The sequence below is a fragment of the Alternaria arborescens genome, assembly GCF_004154835.1.
Source record: "Alternaria arborescens strain FERA 675 chromosome Unknown contig_7, whole genome shotgun sequence".
Lineage (NCBI taxonomy): Eukaryota > Fungi > Ascomycota > Dothideomycetes > Pleosporales > Pleosporaceae > Alternaria > Alternaria arborescens.
The window spans coordinates 257,757-275,345 of NW_021167862.1; the positions used below are offsets into that span (position 1 = coordinate 257,757).

General features: G+C 51.2%; 5 protein-coding genes across 5 annotated transcripts; 3 read left to right on the plus strand and 2 right to left on the minus strand.

Moving 5' to 3' along the window:
• Nucleotides 1-561: 561 nt before the first annotated feature.
• On the plus strand, nt 562-3,744 carry AA0111_g3825 (hypothetical protein; the record flags this gene model as incomplete). Its single annotated transcript, XM_028649754.1, has 3 exons — nt 562-619; nt 694-837; nt 935-3,744. The coding sequence occupies 3 exons, from the start codon at nt 562-564 to the stop codon at nt 3,742-3,744; spliced, it is 3,012 nt and encodes a 1,003-aa protein (XP_028508457.1).
• Nucleotides 3,745-4,969: 1,225 nt separating this feature from the next.
• Nucleotides 4,970-6,406, minus strand: AA0111_g3826 (hypothetical protein; the record flags this gene model as incomplete). Its single annotated transcript, XM_028649755.1, has 1 exon — nt 4,970-6,406. One exon carries the CDS (start codon nt 6,404-6,406, stop codon nt 4,970-4,972), a length of 1,437 nt encoding a protein of 478 aa, XP_028508460.1.
• Nucleotides 6,407-9,798: 3,392 nt separating this feature from the next.
• AA0111_g3827 (putative endoglucanase type K) lies at nt 9,799-10,542 on the plus strand (the record flags this gene model as incomplete). The annotated part of the gene is made up of 2 exons (XM_028649756.1): nt 9,799-10,133; nt 10,197-10,542. 2 exons carry the CDS (start codon nt 9,799-9,801, stop codon nt 10,540-10,542), a joined length of 681 nt encoding a protein of 226 aa, XP_028508459.1.
• Nucleotides 10,543-10,644: 102 nt separating this feature from the next.
• Nucleotides 10,645-13,190, minus strand: AA0111_g3828 (Sulfate permease 2; the record flags this gene model as incomplete). Its single annotated transcript, XM_028649757.1, has 4 exons — nt 10,645-11,189; nt 11,240-11,971; nt 12,027-13,037; nt 13,085-13,190. The coding sequence occupies 4 exons, from the start codon at nt 13,188-13,190 to the stop codon at nt 10,645-10,647; spliced, it is 2,394 nt and encodes a 797-aa protein (XP_028508462.1).
• Nucleotides 13,191-15,852: 2,662 nt separating this feature from the next.
• On the plus strand, nt 15,853-17,411 carry AA0111_g3829 (hypothetical protein; the record flags this gene model as incomplete). Its single annotated transcript, XM_028649758.1, has 2 exons — nt 15,853-16,123; nt 16,171-17,411. 2 exons carry the CDS (start codon nt 15,853-15,855, stop codon nt 17,409-17,411), a joined length of 1,512 nt encoding a protein of 503 aa, XP_028508461.1.
• Nucleotides 17,412-17,589: the final 178 nt, after the last annotated feature.

Genomic DNA, 17,589 nt, shown 5'->3' on the forward strand with positions numbered 1-17,589 from the left:
GCCAGGTCGCATTGGGTCAAGGACATGGGCGCTTCTGGACGGCAATTAATCTTTGGCCAAGTCAGAACCGCTCCAGGGCTGCCCGCTGGGGGCTCGACGGTAAAATCCACTTTGCCAACATGCATGGGCGGCTACTAAGCGGCATTCGTTTTGTAGCGCTGGTACGGCCATGGTTTTGCGTACCGACGTAATTCATATCACATGAAGGCTAGGTCGCCTATTGATCCAAGGATGCACATCACTAGTCTCCTGCCCTTCTGTCCCACCATCCAAGTATAGACACGACACCCCCGGCAGCCGCACGACGACGGGATCAAGCAATATATCTCCACCCTTCCCACAAACAACATCGCCACTTTGTTTCACTGCGGACCTGTCTGCTTGTTTCAAGTAGCGGCGGCCTCGGGAGCCAACATTTAAACTCATTGCTATACGTCGAGCTGTTGCGCCCGCCTCGCCCGCCGATAGCGCGAACTGCCACGAGAATGAACCACCGATACTGACTGGAGACTGCTCGCATACACGCCCAACACGAACCAGTCTTGCAGAGCACCTGTAATCATGGCGCAACGCTCCCACACCGAGGGCTGCCGGCCTGGCGACACCCTCGTCGTAGTGCGTATGTTTTCCCCCCCACCTGTGCTGCCATTGTGCTGCACCTCTCATCGACCCGCTGTTGACGTGCGCTCGCAGACGAGTTTCTAGCCCGGAGTCCCGACGAGCTGAGTCTAAGGAGAGGAGACCGCATCGAGCTTATTGAGCGCGACGACGACTTTGGCGATGGCTGGTTCCTAGGCAAGAACACCGAGACGGGAGAGAATGGCCTGTTTCCCGAAGGTATGTTCCCCTATCGTAGGCAGCGTAGTCGTGCAGTCGCCCCTTATCTGACTGGTATGCTTCTTTTTTGCGAGCAATACAGCTAATGCCCTAGCAGTCTACACACGGCCAGCACCAAAACCAACACCTATTCCGACCATGCTCTCGCGCAATCCCTCACAGCTGTCTGTGCGGTCAGAGAAACCTTCAGTCACGCCCGGAATGGCCATCTCTGAGCCGCCGACCGCACAGCCACCGGCTACCACGAGCGCCTCTCCACCTTTAAAATCAGCACCCACAGAGCCCCTGAACATCGCGTCGGGGCCAGAGACTGCGCGAAGGACATCAATACAGAATGGCCAGAGGAGCATCAGCATGGCGCTGAGTGGGGAAGCGCCGACCGAAGACGAGACGATAGGGAGCCCCGTCATGCACGAGACTCTGAGCGTCATCGACGAGCACATTACGGGCATGAGCACGCCGAGGCACAGCGCCGTGGGGAAAGAGCTAAGGTCCAATGACTCGGGAAGCGAATACAGCAGCCACCACCGACTGTCATACATCAACGGGCAGGAAACGGACGAGGAGGAGCAGAACTGGCACACGGAGGAGGAGGTCAAGACGTGGTCGCCTGCACGCGTCGCCGAGTACCTCGAAGATGTGGGCGTGGAGAAGAAGCACTGCGATGTGTTCCGAGATCAAGACATTGACGGCGAGGCGCTGCTGGGCGTAGATCGCAACTTCATCTTCATGCAGGAGTTTGACCTGGGCCCTATGGGACCACGACTGCGCACCTGGATGAAGATCAACGCGTTGCAGTCAGAAGTCAAGAACGCGAAGGAAGCGGAAGCTGCGAGGAGTACGCTGCTCTTGCCGCCTGTCGAGAGTCCCGACGAGTTCCCAGCGGACATGGGAAGGAGCAGGGCTGCGTCCACTGGGGCCGTCCTTCCTCGAATACCAACACTGAGGGAAAGCATTGGATCTCGCGGCAACACCAGCCGCCAGCATATTCCGCGTGCAGCCTCATCTGCAGGCCGCTCGTCAACTATCGACGTGACATCTCCACTCATCCAGCACACACCCGCCTCACCTACGCTCGGTTCGCCAGTCCGACCCTCCGCTGCTTCCGTCCGGAGCATGAATCACAGCAGGCGGCACTCTTCCATTGACTACAATCAGGGGCCGCCCACGCCTACTACATCCGGTTTAATGAAGTCCTCCACATCTGGAGCCATGCACGCGCACAAGAAGACACCTTCTTTCGATCGTAATTGGACTATGGGTTCAACGGCCAAGTCGGCACAAGCACAAGATCTCATGCGGCCAGTCTCATCCCATCACATGCATGCTTCTAGCACCAGTGGAACTGCGTTTGACTTTCGCGAGGCTGGTCTGAACTCTGGAGATCTTGACCGCGGCTACTTCTCCGGTGGTGAGGTCGACAATCGCAAAAACAGGAACGTTCTACGCAAGAGGGAAAGCACGGGCGGCCATTCGCGTACCGCAAGTCACAACACTGAGGCTGGCCAGCGTGCTTCTTTCAGTCGCCGACACAGCAGAATCGGCAGCGCAGATTCAGCTCTCAGGCCAGCAAGTCCCATGTCGGCTGCCGCGCAGAAGTACTACGGCACCAGCATCAAAAGTGAGCGCAGCTCCAGTGCATTCGACTTTGTACGGCCTCTTAAGCCAGCAAGCGACATGCATCCCACAGTGACCAAGCTCGCGTACGATTCGCACAGCATCGATGCTATCGCGAATTCACCCAACATCGCTGGCAGCGAGACTTCAAGTACAGGTCGCGCTTCGCCTTCGCCCGCTACTGCGCCTTCACATACACGCTCATTCTTCAGCAGCAAGAAGTCTTCACAATCCAGGGGTCTCCGAGCGATATCAGATGCCATCACTGGCGGTGAGAAGGCGAATTTGAGCTCCGCCGATGTGACAGCCTCGCAGCACAAGGATTCGCCCATGCAGTCGCCTTCACGGACAGGTTCTAGCACACCTTCTGGTACCTCATTGTCGAAGAGTTTCGAACTGGAGAAAGCAGATGCTAACAGGCGTTTCACCGCTGGCTCCACTACTTCCAAGGAAGGAAAGAAGAAGGCTAAGAAGCATGGCACCAGTGCATATCTCAAGGGCCGTCAGCAAATCACCCCACAACAGGCCATGGAGAACTGCGACTACAGCGGTTGGATGAAGAAGAAGTCTTCCAGTCTCATGACGACATGGAAAACGCGTCTGTTCGTGTTACGTGGTCGCCGTCTTGCGTACTACTACACTGAAAATGACACAGAAGAGAAGGGTCTCATCGACATATCATCACATCGTGTGCTACCAGCGAATAACGAGAGAATGACTGGTCTGCACGCTTCTCTCACAGGCGCCGCCTCATCACCTACGTCTCCGCAAAATGCCACAATACAGACAACAGCTTCTGCAGATAGCGCCAAAGGCATTCCAGGGCTAGAGGAAGATGTTTCGGGCATGTTCATCTTCAAGCTCGTACCTCCTCGAGCAGGACTTCAGAAGGGAGTCCAATTCACCAAACCTATCGTGCACTACTTTGCCGTAGACAGCCTCGCTGTCGGACGACTCTGGATGGCTGCATTGATGAAAGCCACCATCGACCGCGACGAGGCGCTCCCCTTTACGACCACATACCAGCAAAAGACCATTTCCCTCGAGAAGGCGCGCGCCATGCGTCAACGTCCGCCAAACCTCATGGACGAAGACGGAACGGAGGATGCCGAGAGGAAGAGCGAGATCTCGAAAGAGAGCATACAAGAGAGCACTATCCACGAAGAAGACGAAAAAGGCCTCGCAATCTCGGGACTCGATGATGCCAAAGCTCTGCTCGCATATGCCGATAGTGCGGATCCTCACCCGGATCACAGGCCCGACAGTACCGCTACGGCAATTGCAATGTGACCGCCCTCAACGCGTTGCATGTCCATTCTTCTCTTCCGACATCAATTCACCATCTTCTAAATTCAGTACATGCATTAATACTTTCCCACTAGCCATTTGCTACCTAGGACATGGAAGCAATTACTAGTGAGATTCTGGAGGCGTTCTTCTCATGGCGAAGCCCACAATATCTCCTTTTTCTCATCATATACCGTCATCAAGGTTGAACAGTCGTCCTTTATATACAACATACCCCTCTCTTTTCTTTTACCGATATATTCCCGCTTATTATCTGCATATTAGCATGTTGATGACGAAATCTCTCCCTTATGATCTTGGGAGACTTGACTGGAAAAAGCGAGATTCACAGCTTGAGCTTCTTTCTTTGCGTAATGTGGATGTAGCAATGGATCCATGTAGTTAGTTGGTACGTGGAGATGAACTGTGTAATAGTACAATTGATAGATCCAAGTTTCTCTGAGTAATTGTGAGAGATGAAGTCGAACGTTGTGGACTGCTGACAAAAGATGTGCATTGCTATTCACTAGCAGTATTAGTACCATACCTTTCTGAAGAGCACCTCTATGCGGTCCCAAACGACAAGTTGTAAGTCCATCAACACCTTTACCAGTACTCCAGCGCGGCATTACAACGATTTCTTCACCGCATCCCTGAAGGTTCGTGCCCACCAGCCTCATTACAACAACGTCTACACTAGCATTCGCATGCATACCTTCATGATTCGTATCATGACCCCTTCATCAGCCTCATCTCCACTGCTCTTCTTCCCGCCCCAGTAAGGAAAGCACGGCTCACGATCTACACCCCTGCCATTTGCGCCGAAACACCTTCATTTAGCTGATCATCAGCAGGGTGGTTGCAAGAGACGTCTGAAACATCTAGTGTTGCTGTTGCTTCCGGCCATAGGGTTTATGCTAGATTGAAGACATGGCAAACGATCCCCAAGTATCTGACAACAAGATAGACAGTGTCAAGGTCTAGGAAGAAGTTGAAAACGTTCCATATCTAAAGACAATGAAGTAGTAAAGAAACAGGTCGAGATGTGATTGCTTAGTTGATCATTTTTTTGATTTCTTCATTTAGGTCATGCGCAGTGCAGCCTTTGACTATGTAGTGAAACTTATGAATCTATGCAAGCGAGTGTTGTTGGGGGGTATCATCTCCAGAAAAAAAAACTAATCCTAAAACGCCTTTCTGATGCTGTTATGCAAGCGATGTTCGTCCCCTAGGGTTGTGTAGGGAAGGTGACCATCCTCTTCCGCCTCATCTTCATCTTCAACTCCGTGTTGGTGGTACTCTCCTGTGGCGCGAACCAATCTCGCAGGCCACACTGCTCTTCTAAGCTCCTGAATAGGTCGTCTACACGATCCAGCATCCATCCACTCCTCATCATTCCTTGCGGCTTCGCGTAACCCAATCTGAACGATGTGGATATGCCGCAGCTCCCTGCGTCGAATGAGAATTGCATGCAGTTATCCTGCTCCTCGCACAATGCACGGCAGTGCTCAAAAGATTTCCAGGCATTTCGCTCAAGTTCATTCTCTACAGCCGAATGATCGTGCGCATTGTACTCTTTGTCTGCTGACATGTTATCCCACCCAGGGACTGATGAGTCGATCTTTGGTCGCACAAGCTCCATGAACACGTCTCGATGGCGTAGGAGAATCTGATGTCGCTTATACCAGTCTTGCTCGAAATCCCAAAGCTCTTCGATTTCAGCAGGGGCGACATGATGGTAGGTAACGGCAGGGAAGCACCATAGATCGCGGTCAATCTTGGAGACTGCGGGATCGAGGGTGGCTGGGGAATCGCCTTGAAAGTGTGGGAATGCGCGATGAAGAGGAACATGCACGTCTTCAAGTACTTTGCCGAGTGCGCAATCTCCAACCCAATGTGTCTTTGTGAAGTCCTCATATTCACTGATGCGCTCAGATCGTCGCGATGCGACTCTCTGCATGGCTGGGTTTGAAAGGGCAAATCCGGCGCCACCATACGCAAACTCGACCTCATTGATGAACAGATGTTTGCCAATGTAGTAGGGCTTGCTGTCGTCAAAGTTGCCAAGAAATTCCAAAAGGTTGTTCCAGTTCATGTACGTGTCCGCTTCCATGAAGAAGTACCACTTCGCATCCGGCTTCTCCTCTAGCGCCTGGTCGATCATAGGCAAGAATTTCCACTTGTCCAGCTGCCATCCAGCATTTTCAGTTCGCAAGTAATCCCCTTGCGACGAGCCGGACAATGATGTGAGAACCTGTTGCTGCTTTACACCCCGTCTTCCATGCTCTTGGAGTTGGTGGTACAACTTGAAGTCCTCATTCGTCGTCTTCGTCTCTTCGCTAACTCCTTTGAGCACGTCGTGAACAGCGTGTCCCTCTATGTCCTCATCCAGGTCCGAGTGTACAACAAAATGGGGAACGCATCGCAACGTGGTACGGAAGTGCACTGGCACCTTTTCTTGTGATTCGGTGGCTCCGGTTCGCAAGACGACCAAAACATCATCGGCGAGCTTGGACTTTGGGCAGAAAGTTTCTTCAGTAAGATGATGATTGGAGGCTTTTCCGGCGTGAAAGCGGGGCTGAGTGGCCCTGGTGAAGATATTGAGAACGGATACGGAGAATATGGCGCAGAAGAGCAGTCGGCATATGAAGGAGCGGTAAGGCATGGCGGTGTTATTAAGGGCAGGCACAGCACCGGGCTGAACCGCAGGTATCAAGAATGAGTGTAGTTGTTGGTGGTAAGGACAGTAGTAAGAGAATGAATGTGTTTATGGGTTCGCTAGTGGTCTGATAGAGAGTGGAGATGCGGTGCCGTAGCCATCGGATGGCGGCGGAGTCTGGCAAAGCGGGGAGTAGTTCGTTTGAATAAGGAAAGAAGAAGAAGGTTCAGGGAGGATGCATGCCCTCTTGAGCGACTTGTAGCTTACGGCGATCATAACCTTTCGTCAGGACGTGTGCGCGAGTGGCCGAAGCGACATGGCGATCAATGCCTCCGGTGTGGGTTCGTGAAATGCGCCGGACCTGTCACCGCGTGTCATTGCCGTACGAGTAGGATCGTCACGAACCTCGGTACTAATGGCATAATTAATGGAGCGCTTTGCGAAGCGCTGCATCAAACAAACCGTCTGTTGATGCGCGTTCTTGGCTGCTCTCGTGGTATTGGAGTATGCTGCTGCATGGTGTCAGAGTTATGGGTGTGTTAACGCTCAGAGCCGAGGGGTCGGTAACCTGGGGCATGAGGCGTTGCGCCTACCGCTTTTGGCGCTACGTCATGGCCGGTTTCAAGTGGCTGCATCGGGTATGGCGGATTTCGATCGGCAGTTGTAGCTGCCTCATTGTGGAAGTTTGTATCCCAGCGTTGATCACCATCATCACCAAGTGAACGCGCGTCGACGAAAGGAGTACGCTCACCTGACGCCTTCAAGGGATATCCATGCTTGAAGCGTCCATGTTCGTTCACGATACTCATTTCCGCCGTTGCTGCGGCCGTACACTCAAGCTTATTCAACACGGAAAAGAAACTATACGCAACAGAGTTCGGGATATGATACGAAGGCTCTGCCGATGACACGATGGCTCAAACAACGCGCTCGCAGGCCCGACGTCGGTCTGTAAAAGAACAGCAGTAAACCACGAAGGGGTCTTTCATTTCGATGCCTCTTCACACAACTTCTTCGAGTGGGCTTCACTGTATCTCATGCCAGTCTTGCTTTTCAGTTCGATAGCTTTGCATGCGTTAGATGTGTATAACAGCTAGCATGAGCACAGTCTCCTTTCCTATCTTACAAAAAGCACAGTAACTTCCTCATACGACGCTTCTCCTCACCGAACCGCGTCTAAATACCATCAAAGCAACGGCGAAGCAACGGCAAAACATCGACAAAAGAAACGTCACACTACGGAACCTTTGATAACGAGTCAGCATGCTTCTCAACGGCAGCAGCCCGGCATCACTACTCAACGTGCCGAGATTACTCAGCGGCAAGTGTGAGCCATGGCTACCGGCTTCGTACTATGTTTTGCTTCAAGTGTTGCGCTTTCTCAGTGACTACAACTGACACGTGGAACAGCGACATTGTCGCGCGTTGGTTGGGGAGCCGTGACTGGTGCAAGAAGGCGCGATGGTTTTTCCCTCTCCGCTGAGCCTGTGACTCCCAGCGTCAGCTTACAGACTACATTGTTTTCTATCTTCCACCGTTTTCCTACAAGCATTCAATCGAGGGATCTGCATATTCACTCGAGAAATCTATGAAAGTAGCAGCGCATACAAAGAAGACTGACTGTTAGTTGTTGGTGTAAGAATACTGATAGGCCGCTTGATGCCACGATTGTAAGCTTCAAGACGCATTGAGCTTCTTAAGCTCCCTTGTCTACAACTTTCTGCAAGAGTTTCGTTCCATACGTAAGGTCGTCAATATGGTATCTTCCTTTGTTACCGACTGGAGCAGCTGAGTTAGTTCTATGTGGTCACTGCGACTAGCAGAGTACGAACAATGGCTCGTATGCGCTCAAAATACGAATGATGCTACTATCATTTCAGTACAGTACTGACGCACGTCAGATTTAGGTGAGCTATGCTGCTTAGCACCTCCATCAAGTCATTCCAATGCTGATCACCTAGAGACGTACATGCAGCGGATACGAGACTCAACCTCTGACGAACGTCTGCTCCCAACAACGCATCCGTTTTCTGAGGTGATTGGGCAAATGCAGCGTAGTCTATCGAACCGCTGCCCAAGTTGCGCCGCAACAATAACCCTTTCGTATCAACAGCAAAACCGAGTAATTTATACTTCGCTGAACAATGTCCAAGACGGGAACCAGGATTACAGAATACAGAGAGAATCTTCGCTCCGTGCGCAGGGGGTTAGCGGGACGAGCGGAGTGTAGCCGAGTAGACAGTGGGGCGCCACGAAGTTTTGGACAGAAGTCACACCGTCAAATGTCAGACTGAGTGAGCAGCGATTATGCTACGTAAGTGCCTCCCTACATTACTCTGCACATTGCCTCTGATGGGTTTGGTAAAATGCGTTCCGAATACCAACAAGGAGGCATGGTACCTGAATGGCTTGCATGACATCTACCAATTCTCTCAATGACTGCATACATTCCAGACACGATTTTATGCTGGTGAAGACTGCCGTCATTGTACCTCATCTGCATTCCGACCAGCCGATTAATGACGCCTCAGTAAATTAAATATACAGATCAGCCAATGAGCACCTCTCATTTAGTAGCATGCCACACCCTCGTCATTTCCCGTCTTCCGTGCTAGGAAGGATATCGGTATGATTCTGAAACTGCGCTAAGACTTTCTTTGTCCTTCAACTCCCTAATCACCCAGGAACGACATTCTCGTACCACAATCAGGAGCAGGCACCTCAATCCTCAGCTCGTTGAATCAAGCTTTTTTGCGGAATGTTGTGAAGCTCGTGTATGCACCCCGCCATACACTGCTTCTAGCTAGAAAATCTCCGGACGTCTCGTCAAAACTGATGATCCAGGAATTGCGTTGCGACACTTAGCCAGCGAGTAAGCGGCTGCCGCAATACTGCCGCAATATATGAAAGTTCCAACCTAGTGTAACATGTGTTGTACACTACTCGTCCACTGCTCGTCCACTACCACCATAAGCCCGACTGACCGCTTTTTAACTTGAACACAAAACTACCATACAAGCATGTTTGATGTTGATTCCACGATATGCACCGTCAGTGATGAGGTGGTTACGTGGTGGGCTTGCTTGACGATCCATTAATCATCTCGGCTACCGTCTTGAGCCACCGGTTGCAAGGGCATGTTCGGGCTGTTAGTACATACCACATATGCGGTGTACCTGGTGGCGGGAAGAGCTCAAGGTCAGGCATAGTAGGCAATTTGTGGGGTGCAAGGGAGTCTAGAAGACTTTCGTCATGGCATTTTCTTTGGAGAAGAACTTGGCACACATATATATATAAAAGCCTATGATGCTTCGCCATCGATCAGTTTTACTTACACCCACAAGCTCAGCAAACCAACTACCAATACCAAGGATAATCATCGAAAACAACTGCCCATCATGGTTTCCATCAAGCAACTCACTCTCCTCGCCCTCGCCACCGGCCTCGCCACCGTTGACGCTCAGTCCACTGGAAAGACCACACGATACTGGGACTGCTGCAAAGGCTCTTGCGCATGGTCTGGTAAAGCCCCCGTGAGCTCACCAATCAAGACTTGCGACAAGAACGACAACCCACTCTCCGACGTGAACACAAAGAGTGGATGTGACGGCGGGTCAGCATATATGTGCACTGACCAGTCACCCTGGGCGGTCAGCGACGATCTTGCATACGGTTTTGCAGCAGTAAAGCTTTCTGGCAAGACGGAGAGCAACTGGTGCTGTGCATGCTATGAGTGAGTCTATCTGAGTGCTCTTTAGCATGCCGAAGAATCAAGACTAATGTATCTCTCTTCTAGACTGACATTCACATCCGGCCCTGTCTCAGGCAAGAAGATGGTCGTGCAAACCACCAACACTGGCGGCGACTTGGGAGACAACCACTTCGATCTTGCTATACCTGGTGGTGGCGTAGGCATTTTCAACGCCTGCACTGCACAATTCGGTGCGCCACCCAACGGATGGGGCCAGCAATACGGCGGTATCTCTTCCCGCTCCGAGTGTGAAAGCTTCCCTCAGAAGCTCAAGCCAGGTTGCGAGTGGAGGTTCGATTGGTTCAAGAACGCTGATAACCCAAGCGTTTCTTTCAAGGAGGTTACTTGCCCCAAAGCTTTGACCGACAAGACCGGCTGCGTTAGGCAGTAGATGATGGATGATGATGATGCTAAGCACGCTTGGACGCGCCTTTCACTGTATATATATGAACTTATGACACAAAGAACGATAATGATACATTCGTTGACCTAACTAATCATGTTTGGTCGTGAACTCCGTCTGCCCGACCTCATGCTCGTGTGAGCTTCCTGAGCTGACCTGTGCCAGCTTCCCATTAACGCCGGCAATAGCACTCTCAACGGCGGCCGCTACATCAATATGGAAAAACGGTCTGTTCTGTCCATGCACAGTGGTGACCTTGCCACTCGGTAGTCCTTTGCTCCTGTTGACGGCATGGATTTCATCCTGCGCCTCTTCGTCGTGTAGCTTCGCGCCCGAATTATCGAGAGGTGCATAGCTGAATACTGGGTTCCAATGCTGACGTGCTGCGAACCTTTCGCGGTCGATGTAACCAAAGCCAGCAGTTGTCAAAGCGCGCTTAGTCCAGCGGCTGTTGATCGACGCGAAGTGCCATTCTACAGTTTCAGGTGCTGCATGACGATCTAGTTGTGCGCGCACGTCAATGAGACCTTGAATCGACGTAACATCGACATTGTTGACGGCGCTAAAGTCCAGAATGATCGCACGGAGGATAGGTCGGTTATCATCGAGATTCAGCTGCTTTCCGCGACGCGGACCTTGTAAAAGTCAGTACGTTGAATCGCACCCAATGCATACGTTGACCTACCTGGGTCGTTCCATGGTCGATCACCGATCTTTGTGTATTTGTTAAGCTCTGTTGGACGAGAGATTGTCTGCGCATGATGCACAATTTCGTCCATGTAACCTTGTTGGTTGAGATATGTGAAGCCCTCAGTGAAGCGGTAGATCAGTATACCGGGATAAGGAGACTCAATATCAACAAGCGGGTTTGAGCCATCCTTGCGGTCAATTGGAATAAAGGCTTCTCGGACAGAAGCATCAGAGCCTGGAATTAAATGGCTGTCTTGCTTGTTGGCCATCGTCTCCGGGGTGGCGCGATAGATGCGGACTTTGCCAAGAATGGCACCGTGGGTGAACAGCTGGCGCCAAAGCAAAAGTGCGAATGAAGCTGCAATGGTAACATATATACCATTTTCGATATTCGTGAAAACTGTTACGAAGACACCCGCGAAGAAGATGACAACCTCCAAAGGCGACGTTTCCCAAAATTGGAAAACAACGTTGGGTGGAGTAATGAGATCTCCGACAGCGTGGATGATGACAGCAGCGAGAGCGGCTGAAGGAATGTAAAAGAAGACTGCGGTTAGAGCGTATAAAGCCAGGAGGACAATGATCGCTGTGAAGATACCAGCAAGTGGGGTACGGACACCTGCTTTCGACTTGATAGCAGTACGCGAGAATGACCCGGTAGCAGGGTAGGCGCCAAGGAATGGACCGATCACATTCGTGAAGCCCACAGCAACCAGTTCTTGCGAGGCTAGAATATGTGGTTAGTACACTCATGTAATCAGATAGTTGTTATCGTTGCTTACGGTTGATGACGTAGTTGTTGATTCGTCCGAAAGACTTCGAGATTGCGATATGTTCGAGAATCAATACGATAATCGTGACCGGGATATCGGGTGCAATTGCCGAGAGGAGCTTCGTGTCCATGTTCGGAGCACCAGCATGCTGAAAGCCCCTTGGTACACGACCGAGGATCTTGAACTTCGCCATCTTGACATCGTTCTTAGCATTATGAAGGCCTTTGATGTCTTTGTTGGCAAGCCAGCTGATCATAATGTATAGCAGAATGACGAAAGCCATTCGCAGTGTGCTTACGAAAAACCAGACCTTTTGCTTTGAAGGCTGCTTCCTCGACATGAAGTTGCAGAATATACGGATGGCGTATAGCATGAACAGAGCAGTCAGACCCATAGCAGCATCGAGCTTCGTGCGTGGAAGGCCTTTAAGAGTGTCGATGACGACCAGATATGTAGGACCGCGTGTGTTGACGCCAGATATACCCATTAGTGCTGGGACCTGGCCGGCTCCGATCGAGATAGCAGCGCCCGTCATGAATGAGGTGATAGCAACAAGAGGAATGAGCTCGACGATCCTTCCAAGCCGTGTAAGACCGATGAAAAGTAGAACAGAACCAGCGATGACGGATAGAGCTCGAGCAATGTCCACAGCTTCAATCTCTGGTTGTTTTTCCTGGATTTTGGTAACGATATTTCCGACGATGGTGCTCATGACAGCGACGGTACCAATGGTGATATCCTTGGATGTAGCGAAGGCCCAATAGAGGATGAAGCCAACAAAACTTGTGTAGAGGCCATACTCGGGAGGCAGTTTCGCAAGCAGAGCGTATGCCATGCCTTGAGGAATAACAACAAATCCAACGGTACAACCGGCAATAAAGTCTCCAAATAGCCATGTCAAGTTATAGTGGAAAATCCAGTCCAAGAAGGGAAACAAACTCCTCAGGTAACGCGTTGTGGCGGTCGCTGACGGCTTGAACTGAGAGAGCCATTCTATCGCGGGAGGTTCACGTTCGACGTCTGAATTTCGTTAGCTGTTGCCGATCGATAAGTCCTACAATATTCACATGTTTCCACAGAAGATATTGACGCGGCGCCAGACACCTCGGGCTCTTTCCGGTAGTCAAGATTTATTCCAAGGACCTTGGCCGCGTTGCGACCAGCTGAAGCCATGTTGGCGGACGTTGTCTGTGAAGGCTGTGCCCTGGGCTCCCAAGGTTCCGTGAACAGCGGGTGATTCAAGGTGACAAGGAAGCTTCCAGATGGAATCAAGATAACCCCCAAAGGTCGCGGATGTTGAGTTGGAGTATCTGTAAGACCTGGCGCTGAGACAGATCAAGAGAAGAGGGTGACCTTATACTACGCTTTGTGGATGAGCGCCCGTGGAGAAGTAATGGGCGAACATCAAGTTCGGTCAAATAGAAGTACCATATCGTTCCAGATTCAAGGCGGAGGCACAGCCGCATCTGCGATGGCCCGACGCCATTCCAAGGACTTGACGTGCAACAAGACGGCACATGTAGCTTGGCGTGGGCAGGCTACGTGAATGAAGCATTCCGTACAAATCACAGTGCAGCAACACCATCACAGAACAGCGCCCGATCATGACGTGCTCGCGTTGAGTAAAATCCTAAATATTGGCAGATGGCAGACGAGGAATTTGGCAGGCTGGGCTGCACGAAGCGTTGAGCTTGTAAGGTCTGGGCTTCCGAAGGCGGAGATATGGCGTTTGAGGCGTTGGTGGATCGCGTGGGAGATCCGGGATCGCTGGTTGGCCATGGCTGCAGTACATTTACTTCGTAAGTGTTCAAACATATCATCATGCAACAAATTCATGCGATCTCCTCTTGATCTAACACGTTCCACCGTTGTGGTCGGAGCATTGCTAACAAGACAAAGAGGGGGTGGGTACGCCCAGTCTTGCAGTATCTCAGCGGAGGCTGGCGTCTGCGTACTGTTCGTTCAACGTTCGCAATTGATGCCAAGGATTGCGACATCTCGGTTGGCGGTATTGGCATCAGATGCCTGCAGCCACACTAGCGCCCGAAGAGCGGCAATGTAGGTTGTCACATACAAGCTGGCAGATTGGAAGAGCTAATGTGTTGCAACCGACTAAAAGTCTCTCTAAGCATGCCCTGCCGTACGCATTCGCGAAGCTCGGGGCGTGCCGTCCGAATGTGGGGGTTGCCACAATGTTCTGATGGCAACGCGAGCCAGGAAGCTAGTGTATACGCGTTTGGAGGACTTGCAGCGAAGCTCCGGGATACTCTGCAAGAACTGAGTGTTGGCGAAGTTACTAGTGTGATTGTGAGGTCGATGGTCTGTGTATCGTTTCCGGCCTCGTTTCTAGTAAAAGGCAGGCTTCAGATTGACTCAAGCTTGAATGCTGCGCAGTCAAGAGCTCAACTTGATGGTATCCTAGGACGAAGCATCCAACTGAACTCGCTGAAAAACCCCGTGTTACGTAAATTCACATCGCAATAGTACGACAACCGAAGTATTGGTCAGGTTCGCGCGGGTCGGTGAATCGACATGGTCTTCAGTAAAAGAAGCACATCCTCAGATTACTTACAGGCTAGCCCGTGCTAGCCTTTTCAGCCCGTATGTTCCAATGTATAGCTATCCTAGACTCTTGGATGCCATTGGCCTTCGGTAGAGTCCGTGGCACGCGAGAAGGGAAAACGATAGGAATCAGGTAGGCACCGAACGCCTGGAACAGCAAGGAACCTGCATGGTATGCGGCTATCGCGACGCAGTAGAAAGCCCAATCCCCATAAGACTGGGAGAAGCGAGTGGCGGTTTGTCCCAGACACCTGGCCAACCCAGCCCTATACGCCACTGGTTATACATCGCCGAGGAGATTCTGAAGTTTGTCTAGATCGTGCCCCGGCCTTTCCACGACGGCCTGACTATGGTCTCTCGTGGGATTTCATCTCGGTCACTACCCGGTCAAGCAATGGGCGTGCACACGAGTGTTGGAAATTGCAAGTGTCTTGGTATATCTTAATCAAGATAAATGATTGTGGACAGAAGGGAGGTGAAGCATGGCGTGCTTGTAGGTTCTTGATAACGCAAACGACGATCGATAATGCGTGATCTGGCAAATGTTAGTGAAATTGCAGGTTGAAGCATCCTTTGCTGTCAGTGGCATAACTAGTTGTTGAAACGACGGATAGGTCCTCAATAATGGTCTCCGAAATGCGCAAACAGGGCGTCGCGAAGGGTAGACGTACGTCGCGGATCCATCGTAGGAAAAGGAGCCTCGGGCGATCGCGCGAAAGAAGATGCGCTACTGGACCACCCGATTACGTCATCTATCCTGTCCGAGAACTAACACCGGCTGATCTCAACACCAACATGCGGCCACAACATGCTTTGATGTCGACAAAGGATGTGCAGTGTAACTCTTAGATCAGCTTTCGGGTTGTGAGAAATCACTAGATCGAAGCACAGTTCCCATGACCGCTCTAGAAGCTAGCCAGGCAACAATCCAAGTTGAAGATGCTTACTCTATTTCGTTAAAGCCAGTTCGTGTTTGTACAACGGCTACCTTAACGCCATGTAAACCCGGTCCTCGCTCTCTTCGCATCCCGATAATAGCGAGATGAGGGGCTATGGGCCAACTGTTCATGATGACCTCAGCCTTAAGCCGGGCGGCATCTCACTTTGTCAAGAAATCGGGCAGAACCTCACCTCATTAAATAAGAGCTGAAGAACTTCAACTTTACACAGAGTACGGAACTACCAGCAGATGTTCAACCCTATCGAAAGGAAATACTGCCACTGAAAAGCTTTGCGAGTGCAGCAACTACTCCTGGAATTTGCAACCCTTGCAATGGCGCCTAACGTTCTTCTGCTTCAAGGCGGTATCGCCCTGATTCATGACGCGAACAACCATATAGTCCCTACCAGATCCGATATACTTGTAGAAGATGGCAGGATTAAAAGAATTGCGCCTGAGATTACGGCGTCCCAGGGAGTCGAAACCATCGATTGCACCAACAAGATCATCAGCCCAGGCTTCGTCGATACCCATCGGCATGGTTGGCAAACGCAGCTCAAGGGCAGACATGCCAACGAGGGACTGATAAAATACATGGTTACTGGTAAAGTTTGAGGCTCAATCATAATGTCTCTCTCTGACGAAGGATAGGCAATTCACAGAATTTTCAATACTCGCCCCAAGATGTCTTCTACGGCCAACTCGCAGGTATGCTAGAGAGCATAGCTGCTGGCACAACCACGGTGGTTGATCATGCACACATTACCCGCTCACCGGAGCATGCCAGGTCTGCCATCGCGGCTACTGCATCCTCTGGCATCCGATCTGTATTCTGCTACACCCCATTGATGCTCATCACGCAATTCAACCCCCTCACCTTCAATCCAAATCCTTTCGAAGACTGGGTTATGCAGACCTTTGACGAACTTGCCGACAGCGGGCCTTTTGGAGATGGACGAGTAGCCCTCGGCTTCGCTTTCGATTTCTGGTTTCTACCCGCGGACATGGTCAAGGGTATATTTGCCAGAGTGAATGCGAAGGGTGTCAAGACGATTACCTGCCACGGGTCTGTATCACTGGGGCTAAACGTGATACAAGAAGCATCGAATCTTGATCTACTAGATGAGAAGATCATCATTTCGCATGGTGGTACAATCTTGAAGGCCGATGCTGAGCTCTTGAAGGCTGCTGGGGCGTTCGTCAGTTCCACTCCTAGTACCGAACTCCAGATGGCCATGGCGAGACCTTACTGCTTCGATGCGTCCTTCCAAGATGGGGGGATAAGCGGCAATTCGATCGGATTGCAGGACAACGCCGCGCTTGGCGTTGATTGCCATTCGTGCACTGCCGGTTCCATCATCTCTGAGGCAAGGCTCGGCCTGCAGGACGCGCGCAACCATTATAACGAATACCATATGAAGCAAGACAAGATTCCCGAACCACTTCCAGAAAGTCTCAACGTTGAGGCCGCATTCAATCTGGCAACGATCAAAGGTGCAGAGGCTGTAAACATGAGTGGCGAGATTGGCCGCATCGCAGAAAACTTTAAGGCAGATCTTACCATCTTTGATGCTCTCAGTCCCAGCATGGTCGGCGCGGCACAACATGACCCAGTTGCCGCGATTATCCTACACTCGAGCCCGGCAGACATCGAGACTGTCATTGTCGATGGTATTGTGAGGAAGAAGGATGGCAGGCTGTTGCCAATACAAGTAGACAGCAGTGCGAGAGCGACTGTGGATAGTGACACTCTGGACTGGGCCGTCATTGCCAAAGAGATCGTATCGAGCAGGGCGAAGATGCAAAAGGAGATAGACAAGATCGACTTTAAGGAAGCATACGACTCAATCGTCAAGATGTTTCATGTTGATGAGAAGAAGCTGATAGGCTGAGATCTGGACAATACATATTCACCAATGCTCATACTCTGGCAGAGTACGTTGATCGTCATGACACTCGGCCCTAAAACGCGTCGCGTACGCGCTGCCTAGTACTATCGTTGGTATTAATACATTCAGAACTCTTCCTCAGAGGTTGTGCAGTTTCTTGGAGTACATGGGTTGTCATGAA